Below are 18865 nucleotides of genomic sequence, written 5' to 3'. Positions count from 1 at the left end.
TATATATAAAAATAGTAATTAAAAGTAATTAATAATTAAAACCGGGGTCGGCCACAAGCCTACCAGTGACCCCCCAATTATATCATAGACTTTTGCTATTCTAAGAAAATGTAATAAACGAGCCGAGCTTGAACTTAAGAAACAAATCACAAGCTTCCGAAAATAAAAATGAACCGAACTTGACCCTAGCCAAGCACAAGCTCAGTCCAGCTCAGCTCGTTTGTATCCCTACCAAAAAAAAACCCGAGATTATAAATTAAATAAAATGGTATAAACATGTTTACTTTTGTTTTGAAAAAAAATATAAATAAATAAAAACAGATGTCTCGTAACTGGTACACATGTGTTCAGGGTTTTAGCCTCTTTTAAACTTTCTTGATTAGGGTTTATGAAAAAACCAAAAAAAAATTATCTTTACATCAAACCCATATCGAATTAAGCTTTAATTTCAATTTTTTGTCCATACCAATCTCAATTATGGGTTTCTTTACATCAAGATTCATATACAAAACCCAACAATGACTCTGTTTGCAGCTTTACTCACCAGAAGTTGCATAAAGTTCAAATCTTTACATCAATTGGCATCAGTTTCTTCATCATCAAGTCTTCAGTCACTCGATGCCGCACCCAATTACATCAAGTTAATAACCGGTATGCAGAACTCAGCTTCATCTGGTAATATTAACCAATCTTTACAATACTTTAATTTTATCAGTAATAATATCCCTGATAAGCCCACTATATATGATTACAATGCCATGTTGAATTGTTACTTAAAGTCGAACGCTGTCGGGTTAAATGGGATTTTCGCGTTGCAGATGGAAATGATAAGACTTGGGCTGCAACCGAATTTACCGACTTTTAATACCCTTTTGAAAGGGTTGAATATTGTAGGGGAGTTAAAGGTTGCATTTTGGGTTGTTTTGAATATGCGTAAGTTCGGGTTCATCCCGTCGTTTCATGTTTTGTCGACGGTGTTTAAGGGATTTTTGGATTCGGTGGATTCGGTGGAGTTGGTCGAGGCGATAAGTGTGTTAGAACTAATGTTGGGGTTTGGTTATGTTCCTACCGAACCGAAAGCGATCTTGTTGGTTAACCGGTTGAGTCAACGTGGGATGGTTAACGATGCATGGTTAGTTTTTTTTAAGCTTTTGGGAAAAGGGTGTTTTGGTAATTTTCAAAGTTGTTATTTTTATAATCCGATGTTATGGGGTTTATGTAAATCGGGTCGAGTTACAGAGGCGTTAGGTTTATTTTGTTTCGTGACAAAAAAAGGTCTTGTACATAATGTATGTTCATACACAGCTCTTGTTTACGGTTTTAGTACAAAAGAATTGTTTCGTGACGCTTTTCGGTTTTTGAAGATAATGGAAGCGGATTCGGGTTGTTACCCTAATGTTAAAACATACACAACAATCATTAAAAGCTTGTGTGACAATGGAAGGGTAAAAGCGTCATTAAGTCTACTCGGCGAAATGGAAAAAAAAGGATGTGTTCCGGATATTGTTACGTATAATATAATTATTCGCGCGCTTTCGACAGAAAACATGGTTGATCAACTCTGCAATCTTTATGAAATTTTATACGAAAAGGGTATTCCACCGGATCGTTACACGGCTACTGCTTTATCGGGTTTAGTCAAGAAGGGTAGTTTGGAAGTTGCACTTGATCGTATTCGGGATATTGTTTTAAGTGGCGTTAGTATTGATGCTGCGGTTTATAATGTGTACTTACATTGTTTGTGTTACGCGCGTGAACCGGACGAGTTATTAGTTTTAGTTAGAAGTATGATACGAGACGGTATCGAGCCGAATAATATTACGTTTAACACGATCTTGAAATGTTTTTGTGAGGAGAAAACATTGGATGCGGCCATGGAGTTTTTCGAATGGGTTGACTGGCCCGAAAAGGGGCCCGATTTGGTATCTTTCAACACGATATTATCTAAAGCGTGTAAACTCGGTGACTCGTTAACGGTTCAAAAGGTTGTTGACTTAATGGAACATGAAGGGGTTAAGTTAAATGTTGTTGGTTTTACTTGTTTAATGCAGTATTTTGGTAATGTGGGAAGTGTTAGTGATTGTTTAAAGGTTTTTGAACATATGGTTATTGACGGTCCGCGCCCGTCGGTTGTGACGGTTAATGTTCTTATGGTTTGTCTTTGCAAGAACGGTGAAGTTGAAGCCGGTTGTCGAGTTTTTAATAATTTGAAGACGTATGGGTTGTGGCCCGATTCGAGAAGTTATGATATTCTTATGCGGGTTGCTAGGAATCGAAAGAAAGATTTTTTGGTGGATGATTTGTCGAGGAAGTTTAGTTTGGAGAGTCGAAGTTGGATAATGAATCGAGTGTAAACACGGATGGTTTAAACGATTATGTTTAGACGATATCAACTGTTCGGTTAAAAACTTGGATGATGGATTATCATATAATGGTTGCAAAACAAACTTGTGTGATAGTTTTCTTGAAAATCTGAAAAAGGTACGAGTTTATTCATGGGTGGGTTGGGTAACGGGTATTTTGAGCTCGGCTTGTTTTGACTTTCAAGGGCTCAAGCTCAGCCTTTCGAGCTCTTTTTCTAAGCTCGAGCTCGGCTCGTGAATTTTTTTAAAGCTTCGTTCGGGCGCGGCTTGTATATTATTTATCAATTTATTTATTTACATTTTTTTATTTCTATGTATTTTGAGAAAAACCTTAAACAAGCTTCGGCTCGGCTCGCTTTGAGCTCTTTTTCTAAAGCTCGGCTCGTGAGTTGTTTTTTAAAGTTCGGTTCAGGCTCGGTTCGTATATTATTTATCAATTTATTTTATTTACATTTTTTTTTATTTTTATGTATTTTGAGAAAAAACTTAAACGAGCCTCAGCTCGGCTCGAGCTCGTTTAATACTATAAACAAGCCAAGTATTGGCTCAAGCTCCTCTGTTAAGTGTAAACTTAATACATAGAAGTCCAAAAGAGGTCAAACTTAATAATACACAAGTCTCGGTAAGGCTCAACGAGCTTCGCATACAAGGCTCAAGCTCGGGTCGATAACTAAACAAGCTTTATTTGAGGCCCTGGCTCGAAAAAGCTCGGCACATTTGCACCCCTAGAAACAACCTGGATTGACTTTTATCATCTCATGTCGATTTGTTGAAGATACTAATCTTTGTGTTTTGTTTGCCAGATTGTTCCACCCAAACATGATAGTAAGAAGAGGGGTACTATCGTCAGAATGTGCAGATGCAATGCAGCAGTTTTTTCAGTTAAGGAGGAAAAAGAAAGACAAGAAACCGGAAGACGAACCACCGTCTTCATGTCTTCCTGTTGCACACCATCATCATCATCATTCAAAGTTGGTCACTAAATTGCATGATGCCTTTAACATTATGTTCTGTTTATAAATCAAATCTTTGGTCTTCATTGTGACCGCTTTTCAGTAATGTTTTGGTTTGATTTATGTTGTTTATTGTTTCAGAAACCATACATTGATTCATTGGTTCTGAGGGACTCAATTATCTTTATGTAGTTTATTGTTATTTTAAATTTAATTTCAAAGTTTGAATCCATGTAAAACATTCTACTGAAGAATGAATAAATGGTACTAGATTTGTTGTATTAATTTAGATCAGAGACTAAATTTTCAAATAAATTGATCAAAAAGGATTTTGCACATTAAAAATACATACTTTTGTTCATCACACCAGGTAGAGGTGGGCTAAAAAACCAGTTCTGGACCCGGGAGCGGACCAGACCTACTTGACCCGTGGGTTTGGGGTTTCTTCCCGGACCCGCAGGAACCAGTTCCACCAATACCTAGTCAAAACCCGACCATCCCAACTTAAAACCTAACAAAAACCGGAAAACCAGGTCAAACACCCGACCAAACCCGGAACCGGTTCCTACCCGACCCGGTTTTTGACTTTTATTGACCATACCCGGAACAGGTTCATATCCGGTTCTGGTCTTGAAAATACTCGGTTTATTATGATATGTTAGTTAATTTGATGAGCTTGTATACCATCCATTGTATAAATGCATATAACAAATTTATCTGAATGTTTAGATAGATTGTAATCAAATTGTAAACAGACCATAAACATGTTAGCAGGATGTAAATGAATACTAATAATGGATTGAAAAGTTGCCATCATATAAAATATATTATTTTCGTTTTTACATAAATTTTAAACGTGCTAATAGATTAACAAATTAAAAGGTCAACCCGAAAACTACCCGTTTATTAAACGACATAAACAAGCCTGCCAAAACAAAACGACTCGTTAATTAAACAATCCAAAATCTGCGCGTTTTCGTTTGTTACACATTTCCAAACATTATAACTTATGTAACTCAAAACAAATGTAAATAAAATGTCAAACTTGATCGGCATCTGAACTTGCATAGTTGCACCCTAAAGAAAAAAAATGTACATAATTATCTTTTTTAGATGTTAATTTCAAGAAGAATATTTAAATAAACCTAAACTAATATCTATGATTGGCAATGACATTTGAAGTTAATAAACTTGCATCTAATTCATGACTATACAGTTCTATGCATCAAAGCATACAGTTGGTCAAATAACTGCACAATAATTGATGTACTTAATCGTTTAATTCTTTAATAAGATATCAAAATTGCAGGCAGAAGCGCAACGAACCGAGCTGCTCAAAAGCTACTTGAGATGAGATCGATAAAAAAAACTCAAAAAGAGCCTTAACGGGCCTCAAATATTGAGCATGAGCTCGAGACTTGTATGAGAAGATCGTTTAGGCTTGTTGAGACTTAACGAGCCTTATATATTTATTAATATGTATATTATTAATATTAAGATTTAACTTTTAACTATTTTGGACTTCGATGTATCAATTTCACCCTGCATTGCCGAGCTTAGGCTTGTTTAAGGCTTATATATAGGGTTGGTATCCTTTCGGAAATCAGAAAGAGTTCAGAACAATTAATAGATAATAAATGAGCCAAGCCCGAGCTTGAAAAAATGATTCACGAGCTGAGATCGAGCTTTTCAAATAAAAGATCAAAACAAGCCAAGCTCGAGCTTGAGCTCTCGTAACTCAAAATGACATTGATAAAAACTGATATACTTATTTGTTTAATTCTTTAATCAGATATCAAAATTGCAAGTAGGGGTGCATCGAGCCGAGCTGCTCGTGAGCTACTAGAGACGACATCGATAAAAAAGCTCGAAATGATCTGAGCCATATCAAGCCTCAAATAAAGCTCGTTTAGTTATCGAGCCTGAGCTCGAGCCTTGTATATTATTAAGTTTTAACTTTTAACTATTTTGGACTTCGATGTATCAATTTCACACTGCATTGCCGAGCTTAGGCTCGTTTAAGGCTTTTCTCAACATACAAATATAATAAAAAAAAAGTATATAATATAAAATAATTAATAAATAATAAACGATCCGAGCCGGAGCTTGATAAAACTATTCACGAGCCGAGCTCAATCTTTTCAAAACAGCTCGAAACGGGCCAAGCTCGAAGTCGATCACTCGTGAGCTCGGGCTCGGCTCATGTACACACTAATTAAAAACATTCCCCAATCACTCAAACCATCCAAAAACCAAAAGCCCCAATTCACACCAACAATCACAAAGTCACAAACTTTATCAACTAAAATCACACCAACAACAAATAAAAACCACACACTTACATTATTCAACTCAACCGAACCCGATAACCCTTCGGGCTCTCTCGAATCATCTTCAACCAAGCAAGAAACCACAACCTGGTTATACCCTTTTAATTTTGCCCTCAATCTGAACATAAAAATAATGTAATCTTTATGCATAAAAACAACAACAAACCCAAGACAGTAATAATTGTCTGTGAGGTTTATGGGTTTTATGCAGGGGATATAACAGTGATGAAGATATGTCGAAATTAATTTTAGGCTTTTAAATTTTAAGCAATGGATTTAGTTGGCATACTAATTTAGCCCAAATTAATTTGACATACTAATTCGTCTTTTGCTAGTCATATATATACATTATTTAAATAATAAAAATAATAATAATAATACATATTAATTAATCTTCATCATATTAAGATATGAACCCGGAATAAATTTAACGAAAACGGCTTTATTTTTCAAAACAAATATTTTAATTAATGTGCGTATTTTTATTTATATTTAATTTTAGTTAGATTTTAAATTAATTTGGTCATACTAAATTAATTTTAGTTATATAAATATTAGTACTTTTTTTAAAAAAGAGAAATTGGTGAATTAGTGACCATTTCCTTGATATTGTGAAATGAAATGGAGTGTAGTGAGGTGTGATGTGGCGCTGACGTGACAATATAAAATGAGAAGCAAAGAGGCATTCATACCTTATAGTCTAATACATCTAAACCAAGGGTGGAGAAGAAGAAACATGGCTGAGTAAAAGTAAGTGAAAGTAATTTTGAGGGTGATACGATTAAAAGAATAATATTTTATACATCTATTTGTGTGCCTGTTTTGTCAGGATTTTCCAATGACTTTCTTTTTCTTTATAATAGTAGTACATATAATAAATGATTTAAATAACAAAGTAACTTGTTTGTTTTATCGATCCGAGCTAGAGTAGCTACCCCTAGAAACAGCCTGGGTTTGACTTTTTGACTAAAGGTAATGAAATAAGTAAAGATGGGTTGGTTAGGTAACGAGTCAAAATGGTTTTGGGTCAAAATGGGTATTATTTATGTAAGGGTCTAGTTGTGTTGGACCAATCTAAAACATCTTTTTTGTAAAAGTTATTTTTGTTTTTACTAAACAATTCCGTTTGATCATTCATATTACTTTTGTCATCTTATGTCGATTTTCTGGAAATACTAATCTTTGTGTTTCGTTTACCAGATTGTTAACTTTCGAGGTCAGACGCCAGTTTCAACACATTTTCAGTTTTATGGATATTTGAAGATATATTGAGGCAATGTGTAACGGGTCGTTCGCTTAATCTATAAAAGTCTAAATCTTTTTATGATATTTGAAAGGTAAATCCCTAACTGTTAACCATAATATCTTTTAAAAAGTTGTTTTTTATATCAAAATGGGCTCTCACATCAGCGGCCTGACCAGTATCGACTAAAAAAAATAAAATATTTTCACTATATACCAAAAGGTTAACATAAACATTCATTGTTCTTTACAAAAAAATAAAATATTTTCCATGTGTTTTCCTTAACATGGTTTCCCATACATATGTTTGCTCATTGTCTTTCATTGCCATAAAATGCCATTCCTTTCATTGGGTAGTTGTTCACTGACAGTTCCTTGTCTGTTAAGGCATCGAAACTGGTTAGTATAAGTAGGGCTGTAAACGAACCGAACGTTTGACGCACTGATGGCGGGAAGCTCTTTTATGTTTGTTCGTTTAATAGCGGAACGAACATGAACAAAGAATTTTGTTCAATTAACTTAATGAATGAACACGAATAAATGCCATGTTCGTGAACGTTGTTTGTTTATGTTCATTAAGGTTCGTTTGTTTATGCTAGTTCATAAAAAGGTTTTTAAATTTTTCATTGACTTTTCTAATCTTGTCATATAGATTTAAACAAAATTATTAACTCTCTCTAACACACACACACATATACATACATATATATATGTGTGTGTGTGTGTGTGTGTGTGTGTGTGTGTGTATGTATTATGATATTACTTTATATGTAAATTAAAGTATAAATATGAATGATAAAAAACACCAACACAAACACAAACTTGATAGCCAGACCAAACCTTTGACACGGACCTTTCTCGGTAGGCAAATCAAATAAAACATTGTGTGCATTTGTGTCCGTTCTCCGTGAACCGTTCACAAACTATTCATTTTCTTAACGAAAGAACACGAACAAAAATTTTGTTCGGTTAGGTGTTTGTGAACTGTCCGCTTGCCCGATAAAAGCTTAACACACGAACATGAACAAGACCTCGTTCAGTTCGGTTCGGTTCATTTACAGCCTTAAGTATAAACATTTGTGATAAACATTTTTGAGGATTATGTTTTCGTACCAGGGGATTGTTCAGGTTGTCGTTTTGGCATGGTTAGATTACGAGCTGGTATGGGGGGGGGGGGGGGTTACGGTGGGCTGCATCCTGGCCTTGACGAGCACGAGCGAAACCACAATGACCTATAATATGCAAAACCAGAATATCAAGTGATCACAATATTTTTCCTATTAATTTAAAAAACATAATTAAAAAAAAAGCGAACTACGAACCAAAAGCTTCCAAACATTATCATATAATCTGCAAGCCCGTTGACCTGGTCAACTGTTTCCGAAACCAGTTCTGTTTCTTTTGTGCTTTAAAATGTTCAATTTCTTCAAGGCAACGGTAAAACTATTCGCCATATCTTGAGTGACCTCGTCTTCGGATAACAAACCTCTTTCACATAAATCATCTAAAATCATTTTCCCATCTGGGAAATCGTTTAATTTACAAAAAGACTCGATTATAACACAAAACGTGTTGACCATGGGACAAATGCCTCGTTTCTTCATCTCCTTATACAGCTTTAACGCCTCAACGACATCACCATTTTCACAAAAACCAGTTATTAAAACGTTATAACTCACAACATCAACTCTTACATTATGCATTTGCATAACATGTTTTAGCTTCAACGCGTCTTCAAACTCGTGCTTTTTGCATAAAGAATGAATTAAAGTCGTAAAAGTAGCGGTTGTTGGAACCATCTTGGATCTAAGCATACAATCAAGAACCAAAAGTGCTTCTTCAAGTTTTCCTCTTTTTGCAAGCCCGCGAACCATAGCACTCTCGGCTACATTACTTGATATCACACCAAACGATTTAACCTCGTTTTTAACCTTAGACGCCCCCTTAACGTCTCCCACTTTACACATATCCGTAATCAACCGAACAACCTGTTTTTCACTAGGAATAAAACCTTTTCCCAGCATCTCGTTAAGAAAAATATTAGACGGCTTGCAACCGTACGTTTCTTTAATTCCTTTAAGAATAACATTAAACGTGTCTTGATCGGGAAAAACGCTTAACATGTTCATAATATCCAAAAATTCAAAAGCTTTCACGATCTTTCGTTTTTCGCAGCATTTCAAGATTATCATATCGAACGTGTACTTATCAGGAAGCATACCTTTCAAGATCATATTTTTAAACATTTTGGAAGCAAAATCCAGCATACCCGCCTTACAAATTCCATAAATTAATGCGTGACACGTTCTTTTATCGGGAACAAAACCGCTTCTCAAAAGGTCACTATACACGTTAAAGCATCTTGATATATCGCGTTGTTTTGCGTACCCATGTAAGAGAATGTTATACGTCGCCAAATTAGGTGACAAAATTCCATCTTTCATCCTAGAATATAAACTATAAACCATAGACATGTTCCCCATTCTTGAATAACCATCCATCAGTACATTGAGTAAAACCGTATCAACCGACAAGCCCGCTGACATCATCTTCTGGTGGTAAAAAGCAGCGGTCTTTGGTTGACCCGCTCGAAAAAGACCGTGAATCAAGCTCGTGTAAGTTACCACATTGGGCAAAAGAACACCTTTTTGCATCCAACTTTCGGAAAGAAGAATGGAAATGACCATTTTACCCTTCTTACACAAACTGGCAAGTAGACATGTATATGTATAACTATTGGGAACCACATTGTTATGGACCATGTCTTTCAACAAGAACATAACAAGTTTTAAATTACCTGATTTACAAGCTTCCGCCATTAACATATTGTACGGAACAACGTCTAACGCATATGGAACAGATCGGATTTTATTCAAAAATTTTCTTGCCTCGTCAAAATTCCCGCCATAGAAAAGTGCTTTTAGCAGACTTCCATATGTATGAGAGCTAGGGTGTTGACCAAGTTTGACCATTTCTTCGAAAAAGTCGTATGCTTTTAATCCGTCTCCTACGCGTACACAACCATCTATTATGAAGTTGAAAGTTAAGGTATTAGGTGAAATACCAACTCTACCCATGTGCTTCATGAACTCCACCGCCTCTTCCACTCTTTGACTTTTACACAGCGAGTCAACTAACTTATTACAAATGAAAAGATCCGGATCAACGCCACTAAAACTCATAATCTTGTACACTTGCATCGCTTCATTTACCATTCCATGGTTACAATAATCATTAACCAATGTCGAATACATCACTTTGTTCGGTGTCACGCCCGATTTATACATTTTACTCATCAACTCCTTTGCGGTTTTAAACTTCCCGTCTTTACAAAATCCGTTTATGAGCACCGCATACGTGATGACATCAGCACGATGACCGCTCTGGGTCAATTTATCAAGAACTTGCAAACTTTCAATAAATCTTCCACTTTTGATAAACCCTTTGACCAACATCGTATATGGTATACAGTCAACACGAATCCCGTTCATTCTCATGCTTTCGAAAAGATCATAAGCTAAATCTAACTCGCCAATCTTACATAATCCATTCAAAATAACACCATAACTAACTTCGTTAGCTTTTAACCCCCTTTCTTCCATTTCATTCAAAAGTTCCATAGCTTCTTTAAAACTATTCTCTCGGCAATATCCATCGATCAAGGAATTATACGTTATAACATTCGGCAAAACCCTAAATTTCAACATTTCGTTAAAAACACAAACCGCAACACTCATTTTCCTTTCTTTAACAAACCCTTTTATGAGAGTATTATAACTAACCTCATTTGGCGAAAGCATCTTTTTTCTCATTTTCTTCAACAACAAGTAACCTTTCGCACTTCTATTATTTTGACATAAATTATCTATAAACATGTTATATGTACATACATCCGCTTCGAGACCTTTACAACCCATGTGATCAATCAACTCCAAAGCTTTCTTATATCTTCCCTTTTTGAAATACCAATTAAGCAAAGTGTTATAAGTAACCGAATTCGGGACACAACCGCTTTCTTCCATTTTCTTAACAAGATGCCGAGCTTTTGTAACATTCCCGTTAACACAAAGAATGTTTATAAGTATATTAAAAGTAGCAACATTCGGGCATATGTTCAACGAAACCATTTCTTTAAAAAACAACCACGATGTAGTATGATCATCACTATGATTATCTTTTCCAATTGCAGATAATATCATGTTGCAAGTATAAATAGACGGTTTAAACCATCGAATCGCCATCAAACGGAAAATCTCCAAACTGTTTTGAACCAAAGATTCTTGCAAGTAAACCCGAATCAAAAGGTCGAAAACCGCGGGATTCGAGTTGCAAAGAGGGTACGTGTTCATTAAAACCGAGAAAATGGTGTTTGGGTCAATATCCATGTCGGATAACCGGGTTAAAATCGATTTTGCAGATGTATGCATTCTTGATTTTACTAATATATGAGCAGTTATGCAGGAAATGTAAGTTAAGTTTTTCAATTCTTGAAAAGGCGGTTGCTTTATTATCCAATTAAGAAATTTTAAAGCTAGTCTTCCATGAACTTGCCTCAGTGAAACTCTTTTGTAATTCATTTGATTTAAAGATTCCCATCTGCTAATTGTCAGGATTGCATAGATACTGTTCTCCAGCTCCAAACCTAGTGTTACATAATTACAAAAACCCATAAACAATTCAGATCATTATTAATTAATCAACCAAAAAACAAAAACAAAAAAAAATTATAAATTTTTACCAGGGTTTTACAAAGACTGGTGCATAAACAAAAAACTGAACCGTTAACGGAAAATCAACCGAATTTAACCATGACAGAGCAAGACCGACGGTTATGGTTAAGTGAATATGATTAACCGGCTATTTGGTTATGATTACGGTTAATGTATCTCCGTTAACCACCTTTAACATAACCGAACTAAACCTTGTATGTTTATGTTTTTCCAAAATTTATAGTTTTATGCATCCATTTCAATCCACTAACTGACTTACCCAAACCTTTGAACATTTAACTTTATGTTGCAACTACCAATAACATAGCTTGGAACACCATAACCAAGCTTAAAACCGGCATATTTCAGCTTCAAAAATTCAAAAATTAAAGATTTTACCAGTGTTTATGTTATTTTACCAAATTACATAAAACCCATGAACAATTAAGATAATTAATCAAATAAAAACCAAAAAAGATTAAAGATTTTACCAGGGTTTTAGTTGTTTTACCCAATTACAAAAACCCATAAACAAATGAGATAATTAATCAAATAAAACACAAAAAAATTAAAAATTTTACCAGGTTTTTTGATGTCATACCATACCCAATTACAAAAATCCCATAAACAATTGAGCTAATTAATCAACTAAAAAACAATAACAAAAAAATTAAAGATTTTACCAGGGTTTTTGTTATTTTACCCAGATACAAAAAACCCATATACAATTGAGATCATTAATCAACAAAATGAAACAAAAATAAAAAATTTACCTGGGTTTATATTGTTTTAGCCAATTACATAAAACCCACAAACAATTGAGCTAATTAATCAACTAAAAACCAAAAAAAGTTAAAGATTTTACAAGGGTTTTTGTTAATTCACCCAATTACAAAAACCCATTAACAATTGAGCTAATTAATGAAGTAAATAGCAAAAAAGATTAAAGATTTAACCTGGGTTTTTGTTCTCCATCAAAGTTTTGCTTGGATTACCATCTTTGAGTGCCAATTTTGAGTTTCTAATGAAACCCATGTGCGAAAAGTGCCTAAAGGTTATTAATTTCTTGGAGAATGCTGAGACTTTTGAAGGGTTTAACATAATTGGTGTTTCTAGTGATTCTTGAGAAGAAATTGATTATTATTATTATTTTGCCTTTTGTTAAGTGTTTTAACGGAATGAAGAAACAAGCAGGAAAGCAAAATAAAAATATTTAATTATTATTATTATTCCGGAGCAGTTCGTGGAGCTCGAATCGATAAAAATCTTGAAACGAGTAAAGTTTTTTTGGCTTGAGCCGAGCCCGAGTCTCAAATAAGCTTATTTAATTATCAAACTCAAGCTTATTTAGACTCGTCGAGCCTTAAATAGCCTTGGTGTTATTTTAAGTTTTACCTTATGTCACAGCCGAGCTTATAATGTTTTTTTCAAAATATGTTAAGTTAATTAAAAACGTATATAAACTGATTAATAAATAATAAACAAACCGAGCATGAGTCGGTTCAAGCTTAAAAACAGCTCATGTGTCGAGCTTTAAATAAGAGCTCAAAACGAAATGAGCTTGGGCTCTTGTAAATCAAAACGAATTGTGCAAGCCTAGAGTGAGTAATAAAAGAATATGTTATACCTTAGTAGGTCACAAACATGTATAATTATATTATACAGTTTAAACACAATATTTTCCTCTCTAGTCTCAACATTTATACTTCATTTCATTCTATGTTAGTTTCAACTTTTACGCTTATTTTTAACTATTGAAATACTTGTTATAATAATCTATTTACATTTGAATACAGTATTGTTAAATTTTATTGATTACCTGTAAATATTATGTTATTGTATCTAAAGTATAATAAATTGATATGTTAATATATAGTTGTTTCAACTTTATCACTAATTTTTTTATAAATGTTTATTAATTTGATATATTTATAAATCATATAAGTTTCTTAATCATATTAGAAAATTTAATATAATTAGTTCCATCTACCAAGTTTCAATAACATATGAAGTATTTAATTCTTAATAAATTTATAACTTACAAATATTTATATATGAATTTTGTTCATAAAAATAAAGAAAAACTTAAAAGAAGTTTTGTAGGATAATCCTTAGGCGCTTGTGGTGGTTACAAACACGAAGCCAAAAACATCCCATAAAGAGTCGCCCAATGGGATGTTGTAAGTTTTTGTGGAGCGAAGGCATCTACCATGTAGATGGTCTTATGTAGTTTGCGCAATTATGTGCTTATCATACATATCACATAGTTATCTAGTTGAAATTTGGCTTTTTATATTGAACGCGTGCTCTTTTTATTATAATTTACAAGCACAAAATAACAAGTAAATATAAAAACGTAATTCAATAACTAAATTACATTTACTCTTTACTTCTATAGAAACCATATATTAACTGTCATTTAAATTTATTAATATATAACTTGTGACATTTGTGTTGATATTTACTAGTTATTAATAACACAAGTATAAAAAAAATAAAAGGTTTTGTTATTATTAGCTTTAATAAGTTCTAACACAGGCTCAACAAACAATACATGAAGAATAAAAGGCAATTACATTACACTTTAAGGGATCTAATAAGTTCTTCAACTCATAATCATAACAACAATTTAAATAATTATAACAAACAAAACTCATATAACTTAAGTTAAAAATAACAACCACCCATGCTTTCTGTAGTTTCCTTTTTTTGTATTACACTTGGAAAATATATTACCTTCCTTACACCTTCTCATCGGTCTCGGAAGCTTCTAGAAGCGAGTCCTTTTTCGGTTGACTCGTTTTAGGAAGCGAGTAAGACCGACACTCTTTACCACCCGGTTTTGATGAGGCGTTACCGTACCAAATCATGCCTAGAATTGCTATGATCATCCCGAGAACCACATGTAAGTTGAGTCCTTCGCGGCCAAAGAACACGAACCCGAGTGTGAGCACGAGTATGGTTTTCATGTGACCGAGGACTTGGAATGTGACTGCGGTGAACCGTCCGATGCAGATGAATTGACTCAAGTTGGTCCCAATTGCAATGGTGCATGAAAGTATTAAGAACAACTGCATATAAATGTTGCGTTTGACTAACTGTTATGATGGTCAAAGTCAAAGTCAAAGTCAAAAGGTCAAAGTCAAAGGCTGCTTACCAAAGATGATGTATCATATGTAAAAGCGTCCACTCGCTTGTTGGTCAACCAGTAGTCAACAAAAGGGCCCGTTAGTAGCAGGGATCCAGCTTGGATCGGTGCGGTATGTCCTAACAGATTGAAAGAACTTAACTGATATTTCCTTTGAAGATGATGCACATACTGTAAATAAACTTGGAGTTAGCTTAAGAAATAGAACGTGCGGGTGCTATGAAATGATAAACACGGGCCAGTAAACGAACCGAACGCTCAGTGAACAATCCGTGAAACATTCGGCAGGAAGTTCGTTTATTTAATAAACGAACGAACATGAACAAAAACTTCGTTCCTTTAGTTAAACGAACGAACATGAATACACGTCTAGTTCGTACATTTAAATTTGTTTATGTTCGCTCGTTTTTACATTCACTTATGTTTGTTAGTTTACGTTTGTTTGAGTTTGTACGTTTGTGTATGTTAATATATTCATTTGAACTTTTCAGGCCCGTTACAATTTAGTCTAGTTTTAATAACTTTTTAGGACCAACACGTCGTTCACATTTACTTTTAATTGGTTTTAGCTCAGTTATGTTCGTTTATTTATGTTCGTTCGTCAATTTTTGTGAGCTGTTCGTTTATACCATTAACAGACGAACATAAACGAATACGATTTACAAGCGAACACGAAATATTCATTTTCTTAACAAGCGAACACAAATGTATTCATTTTCTTAATGAACGAACACGAACAAGAAAAGCAGAAAGGTTAATTTATGTCCGGTTACGTTCGTTTACACACCGCTCATGTTCGTTTGGTTCATATACAGGCCAAACTTTGACTGCAGGTTCAAACAGGTCAACTTTAACACAAAATGGAGAACTTACATATTGTTGAAGAGCTGTACTCCATACAGCAATAACAGCAGCAACAAAACCTTTAGTATTAACACTCACATCAGTAACCGTGCAAACCGCAACACCGAGAAGAACAATCAAAATACTGAGTTTCGTGTCTCGTGAATATCGAATCTTGTCAAAAACAACTTCCAATAAACACGATACCGGGATCATACTCAGTTTTGCTATCTGACAAAAAATAGTAAAACTTCATTAGACATAAAAATAATTCGGATTATATTATAAATTTTATAACATTATTATTATTATTATTATTATTATTATTATTATTACCTGGTAGAATCCCACAGAGTTCCACATCAGACTAACATTCATTCCGACAATGGAGAAATTAGCAAACAAGACAAATTTCAAAAGATCTGAAACGGGAAGATGAGACGGTTGGATGTAACCGAGCCACCTAAGCACAATCGTCATCAAGGTGGTGGTAACAAAATGCAATCCCGTTAATGTCGTTGCTACATACAAACATACAAAGAAAACATTAAGTATGATATCGAGGGCGATTAACAAGATTTAAAAATATAGAACTTACCGAACGTAAAACCATATGTTTGCATTAAAGCTTTGTTCACAATGATAATCCCGACAGAAGTGACTATGTTGAACGACCATGCAGCGATGTCGATCACTGCCTTTTTATCAGCTTTAGTTGACGGAGTCATTTTTTTTAACGATAGTTTAATATTTTTCGACTGAAGAATGTTTTACTCCTTGTGTATGAAGAATTGGTTTATGCAACTCCGCATTACCCAAGGAAGCTTTCGTGTTTTGTCACTTGTATCTTATGAAATAGATCAAAGATTAATATTAAGTAACATAGACAACATGCATTGAACTTAAACTAAATAATATATCAAGGAAGACGTTACAGATGTTATATACTTAATAATACTACAAGTAGAGCAAAATTATTAGAAAATGTTTTTTTTTGTAATAATCCCATAATTTTAGAAAGTTTAAGGGGAAATTCTAGAAAATAATAATAATAATAATAATAATAGGCTTACGAGAGCTTAAGCTCGGATAGTTTATTATTTATTAATTAAAATATATATACGTTTTTAATTATGTTTATATATTTTAAGAAAAACCTTAAACGAGCCTAAGCTCAGCTCGAGCTCATTTTGTACCTTAAGGGAGCCAAAGCTCGGCCCGAGCTAATATAGTACCTTAAGGGAGCCAAATCTCGGCTCGAGGTCGGTTGTGCGGTGTGAAATTAATACATAGAGGTCCAAAAGAGATAAAACTTAAAAACACACAAGACTCGTTAAGGCTCGACAACGAGTAGACTAACTATGATTAATACATACATCAACTTCTAAATCCAATCGGCGTTTGAAGATCTAAAATTAGTTCAACATCTCGGGCGATTATTGTGATCTAACTTTGATTTTTGAAATTTGGACTGTGAATGACGTTAATCGTTGATTAGTTTGATTTCAAATGGCAAGTCATGTGTTCGATCCAGTTGTTTGCGGATCTGCATTTGGATTGACTAAATGTTTATGTTTATTGGTATGTTTCTTATTCGGTTAAGTAATTGTGTTGAAGCGGATCAATTACTTTATATTTTTAGTCGAGGAGTTGTGTTGTGATACAATTGCAAGTAGAAATTGAATACTTTGATATGTAACTATGTTTGTTTGTTACGTTCGTTTATGTTTGTTTATTTATATTTGTTAATCCATGTTTGTTTGTTTATGTGAGTTTAAACTTTATTAAATACATAAGTTGTTACATTAATACAAATTATATATATATATATATACATACAATTATGAATACTTATGTTTTTTATAAAATTTAAACGGGCATAAACAAACAAACATGGATGAACAAATATAAATAAACAGACATAAACGAGCGTAAACAAATAAAAATACACCAAAGAATTGAATTTACACTTTCAATTTCATCACAACTCGACTTCTCAACTACAAATCTAACGTAATTGATCCGTTTCAACTCAACTACATAACCTCACAACAAACAAATCAAAATTATAAACAAAATGTAGATTCATAACTAACCGGATCGGAAACCGTAACTTAACACTTGATAATCAAACAATTAAGAGCTAGATCGCAATAACCGTTGCGGTTATGAACTAGTTTCAGATCTGTAAACTAACAAACGTGAATCTGTAACTAATTTGTAACTGATCTGTAACTGATATAACGGACTAACGATAAACGGTTAACGTACCTAATGAATCGAGTTGAATGAGCTTATGCAGACATATGAAGAAGATATGAAGGTGTGATTGTGTGTGTGTGTTTTTGTGGTGGTTTGAGAATATGAAGAGAAAGACTTTGACTGAAATATAACGGAATGAATCCAAGTATCAAACAAGAGGTGTTTGCCTTCTGGTTACTTATGATTTATAAATATTATTATTTTTATTCTTTTTATTATTAATGAAATGATATGTAATATGTGTATATATTATTTTTTTATTTTTTTAAATAAAGTTATTTTATAAGGCAATTTTTTTGCAGGGAAACACCACCACCACCACCAATTGACTCACCGCCAACCAACCACCATCACTTAAGCACCATCAACTGATCCCGACGATGGTTCTAGGGTTCTGGCGACCTCAATAATTGAGTTTTTACAAGAAAAATGTTCCTAAATGTACGATACAAAGTTATCATGATCTTTGGGACAAAATTGTTGAGTTTTCGGGAAAAAAATGTGTGTTTCCGACGACCTGAAACTAACGACGTTAGAATTCTGTTAATCGCGGACCTTTAGGAACAAATACGTTAAAAGTTGGGACCGCCAGCAACCAATTTGTTAGTTGGGACCGACAGTGACCAAAAGACAATAGTTGGGACTAATAAAAACCAAATTTCCTTGATAGTTTAAGAGTGTATATTATTATATTAATGTGTTTCATATTATACGGTAAGTATGATTTGATGTCATGTAAGTTGTATGATTATAGCACTCGAGCTTTTCATGTCATGGTAAAAAAAATGGACATAGAGTGATAGAAGTTGTATGGCTTTGTCAATATTACATGAGTTGTTTTTGTGTCAGTTAAAATAAGCATACGGTCATATGATTTTTCTCTTAGACAACTCGTTAGATCACTGATCTCTATGTTATATGGCTCTTATGATTATTTAATCTATCTTATATTGTCTGTATGACTTTTCTTCTTGTCATACTACCAATATGGGCCATACGACCCAGTATAACTATA

At 33.8% G+C, this 18865-nt stretch overlaps 3 protein-coding genes across 4 annotated transcripts; 1 reads left to right on the top strand and 2 right to left on the bottom strand.

Annotated features, from left to right (window-relative positions):
* Nucleotides 1-518: 518 nt before the first annotated feature.
* Nucleotides 519-6887, top strand: LOC143552878 (uncharacterized). Its single transcript, XM_077042991.1, has 2 exons — nucleotides 519-2481; nucleotides 6847-6887. Exon 1 carries the CDS (start codon nucleotides 519-521, stop codon nucleotides 2352-2354), a length of 1836 nt encoding a protein of 611 aa, XP_076899106.1. The 3' UTR covers nucleotides 2355-2481; nucleotides 6847-6887.
* Nucleotides 6888-8091: 1204 nt separating this feature from the next.
* On the bottom strand, nucleotides 8092-12708 carry LOC143552888 (uncharacterized). Of its 2 annotated transcripts, XM_077043001.1 has the most exons (3): nucleotides 12554-12708; nucleotides 8211-11530; nucleotides 8092-8120 (listed from the first exon to the last, which is right to left on the bottom strand). In XM_077043001.1, exons 1-2 carry the CDS (start codon nucleotides 12696-12698, stop codon nucleotides 8259-8261), a joined length of 3417 nt encoding a protein of 1138 aa, XP_076899116.1. In that variant the 5' UTR covers nucleotides 12699-12708; the 3' UTR covers nucleotides 8092-8120; nucleotides 8211-8258. The 2 variants fall into 2 exon arrangements, with proteins under 2 accessions (XP_076899116.1, XP_076899115.1); XM_077043000.1 differs by having other exon boundaries at nucleotides 8098-11530.
* A 1382-nt stretch (nucleotides 12709-14090) lies between these two features.
* Nucleotides 14091-17996, bottom strand: LOC143552862 (UDP-rhamnose/UDP-galactose transporter 6-like). Its single transcript, XM_077042977.1, has 6 exons — nucleotides 17860-17996; nucleotides 16187-16435; nucleotides 15925-16109; nucleotides 15619-15819; nucleotides 14755-14916; nucleotides 14091-14668 (listed from the first exon to the last, which is right to left on the bottom strand). The coding sequence occupies exons 2-6, from the start codon at nucleotides 16314-16316 to the stop codon at nucleotides 14339-14341; spliced, it is 1008 nt and encodes a 335-aa protein (XP_076899092.1). The 5' UTR covers nucleotides 16317-16435; nucleotides 17860-17996; the 3' UTR covers nucleotides 14091-14338.
* Nucleotides 17997-18865: the final 869 nt, after the last annotated feature.

The sequence above is a fragment of the Bidens hawaiensis genome, unplaced genomic scaffold (assembly GCF_021521415.1).
Source record: "Bidens hawaiensis isolate Kalapana, Puna unplaced genomic scaffold, B.hawaiensis_p1.1 tig00017043_1, whole genome shotgun sequence".
Lineage (NCBI taxonomy): Eukaryota > Viridiplantae > Streptophyta > Magnoliopsida > Asterales > Asteraceae > Bidens > Bidens hawaiensis.
The sequence above is the reverse complement of the archived record's forward strand: the minus strand, read 5'-3'. Positions and strand labels throughout refer to the sequence as shown.

What these genes read in the sequence shown, in the direction of transcription:
- LOC143552888 (XM_077043001.1), bottom strand. Translation starts at nt 12,698, where the DNA reads ATGTTAAACCCTTCAAAAGTCTCAGCATTCTCCAAGAAATTAATAACC. An exon ending in GATGGAGAACAAAAACCCAG is followed by an intron (nt 11,531 to 12,553) that starts GTTAAATCTTTA and finishes ATGTAACACTAG; the next exon opens with GTTTGGAGCTGGAGAACAGT.
- LOC143552862 (XM_077042977.1), bottom strand. Translation starts at nt 16,316, where the DNA reads ATGACTCCGTCAACTAAAGCTGATAAAAAGGCAGTGATCGACATCGCT. An exon ending in ACTCTGTGGGATTCTACCAG is followed by an intron (nt 15,820 to 15,924) that starts GTAATAATAATA and finishes ATTTTTTGTCAG; the next exon opens with ATAGCAAAACTGAGTATGAT. An exon ending in GTACAGCTCTTCAACAATAT is followed by an intron (nt 14,917 to 15,618) that starts GTAAGTTCTCCA and finishes GTTTATTTACAG; the next exon opens with TATGTGCATCATCTTCAAAG.
- LOC143552878 (XM_077042991.1), top strand. Translation starts at nt 519, where the DNA reads ATGACTCTGTTTGCAGCTTTACTCACCAGAAGTTGCATAAAGTTCAAA.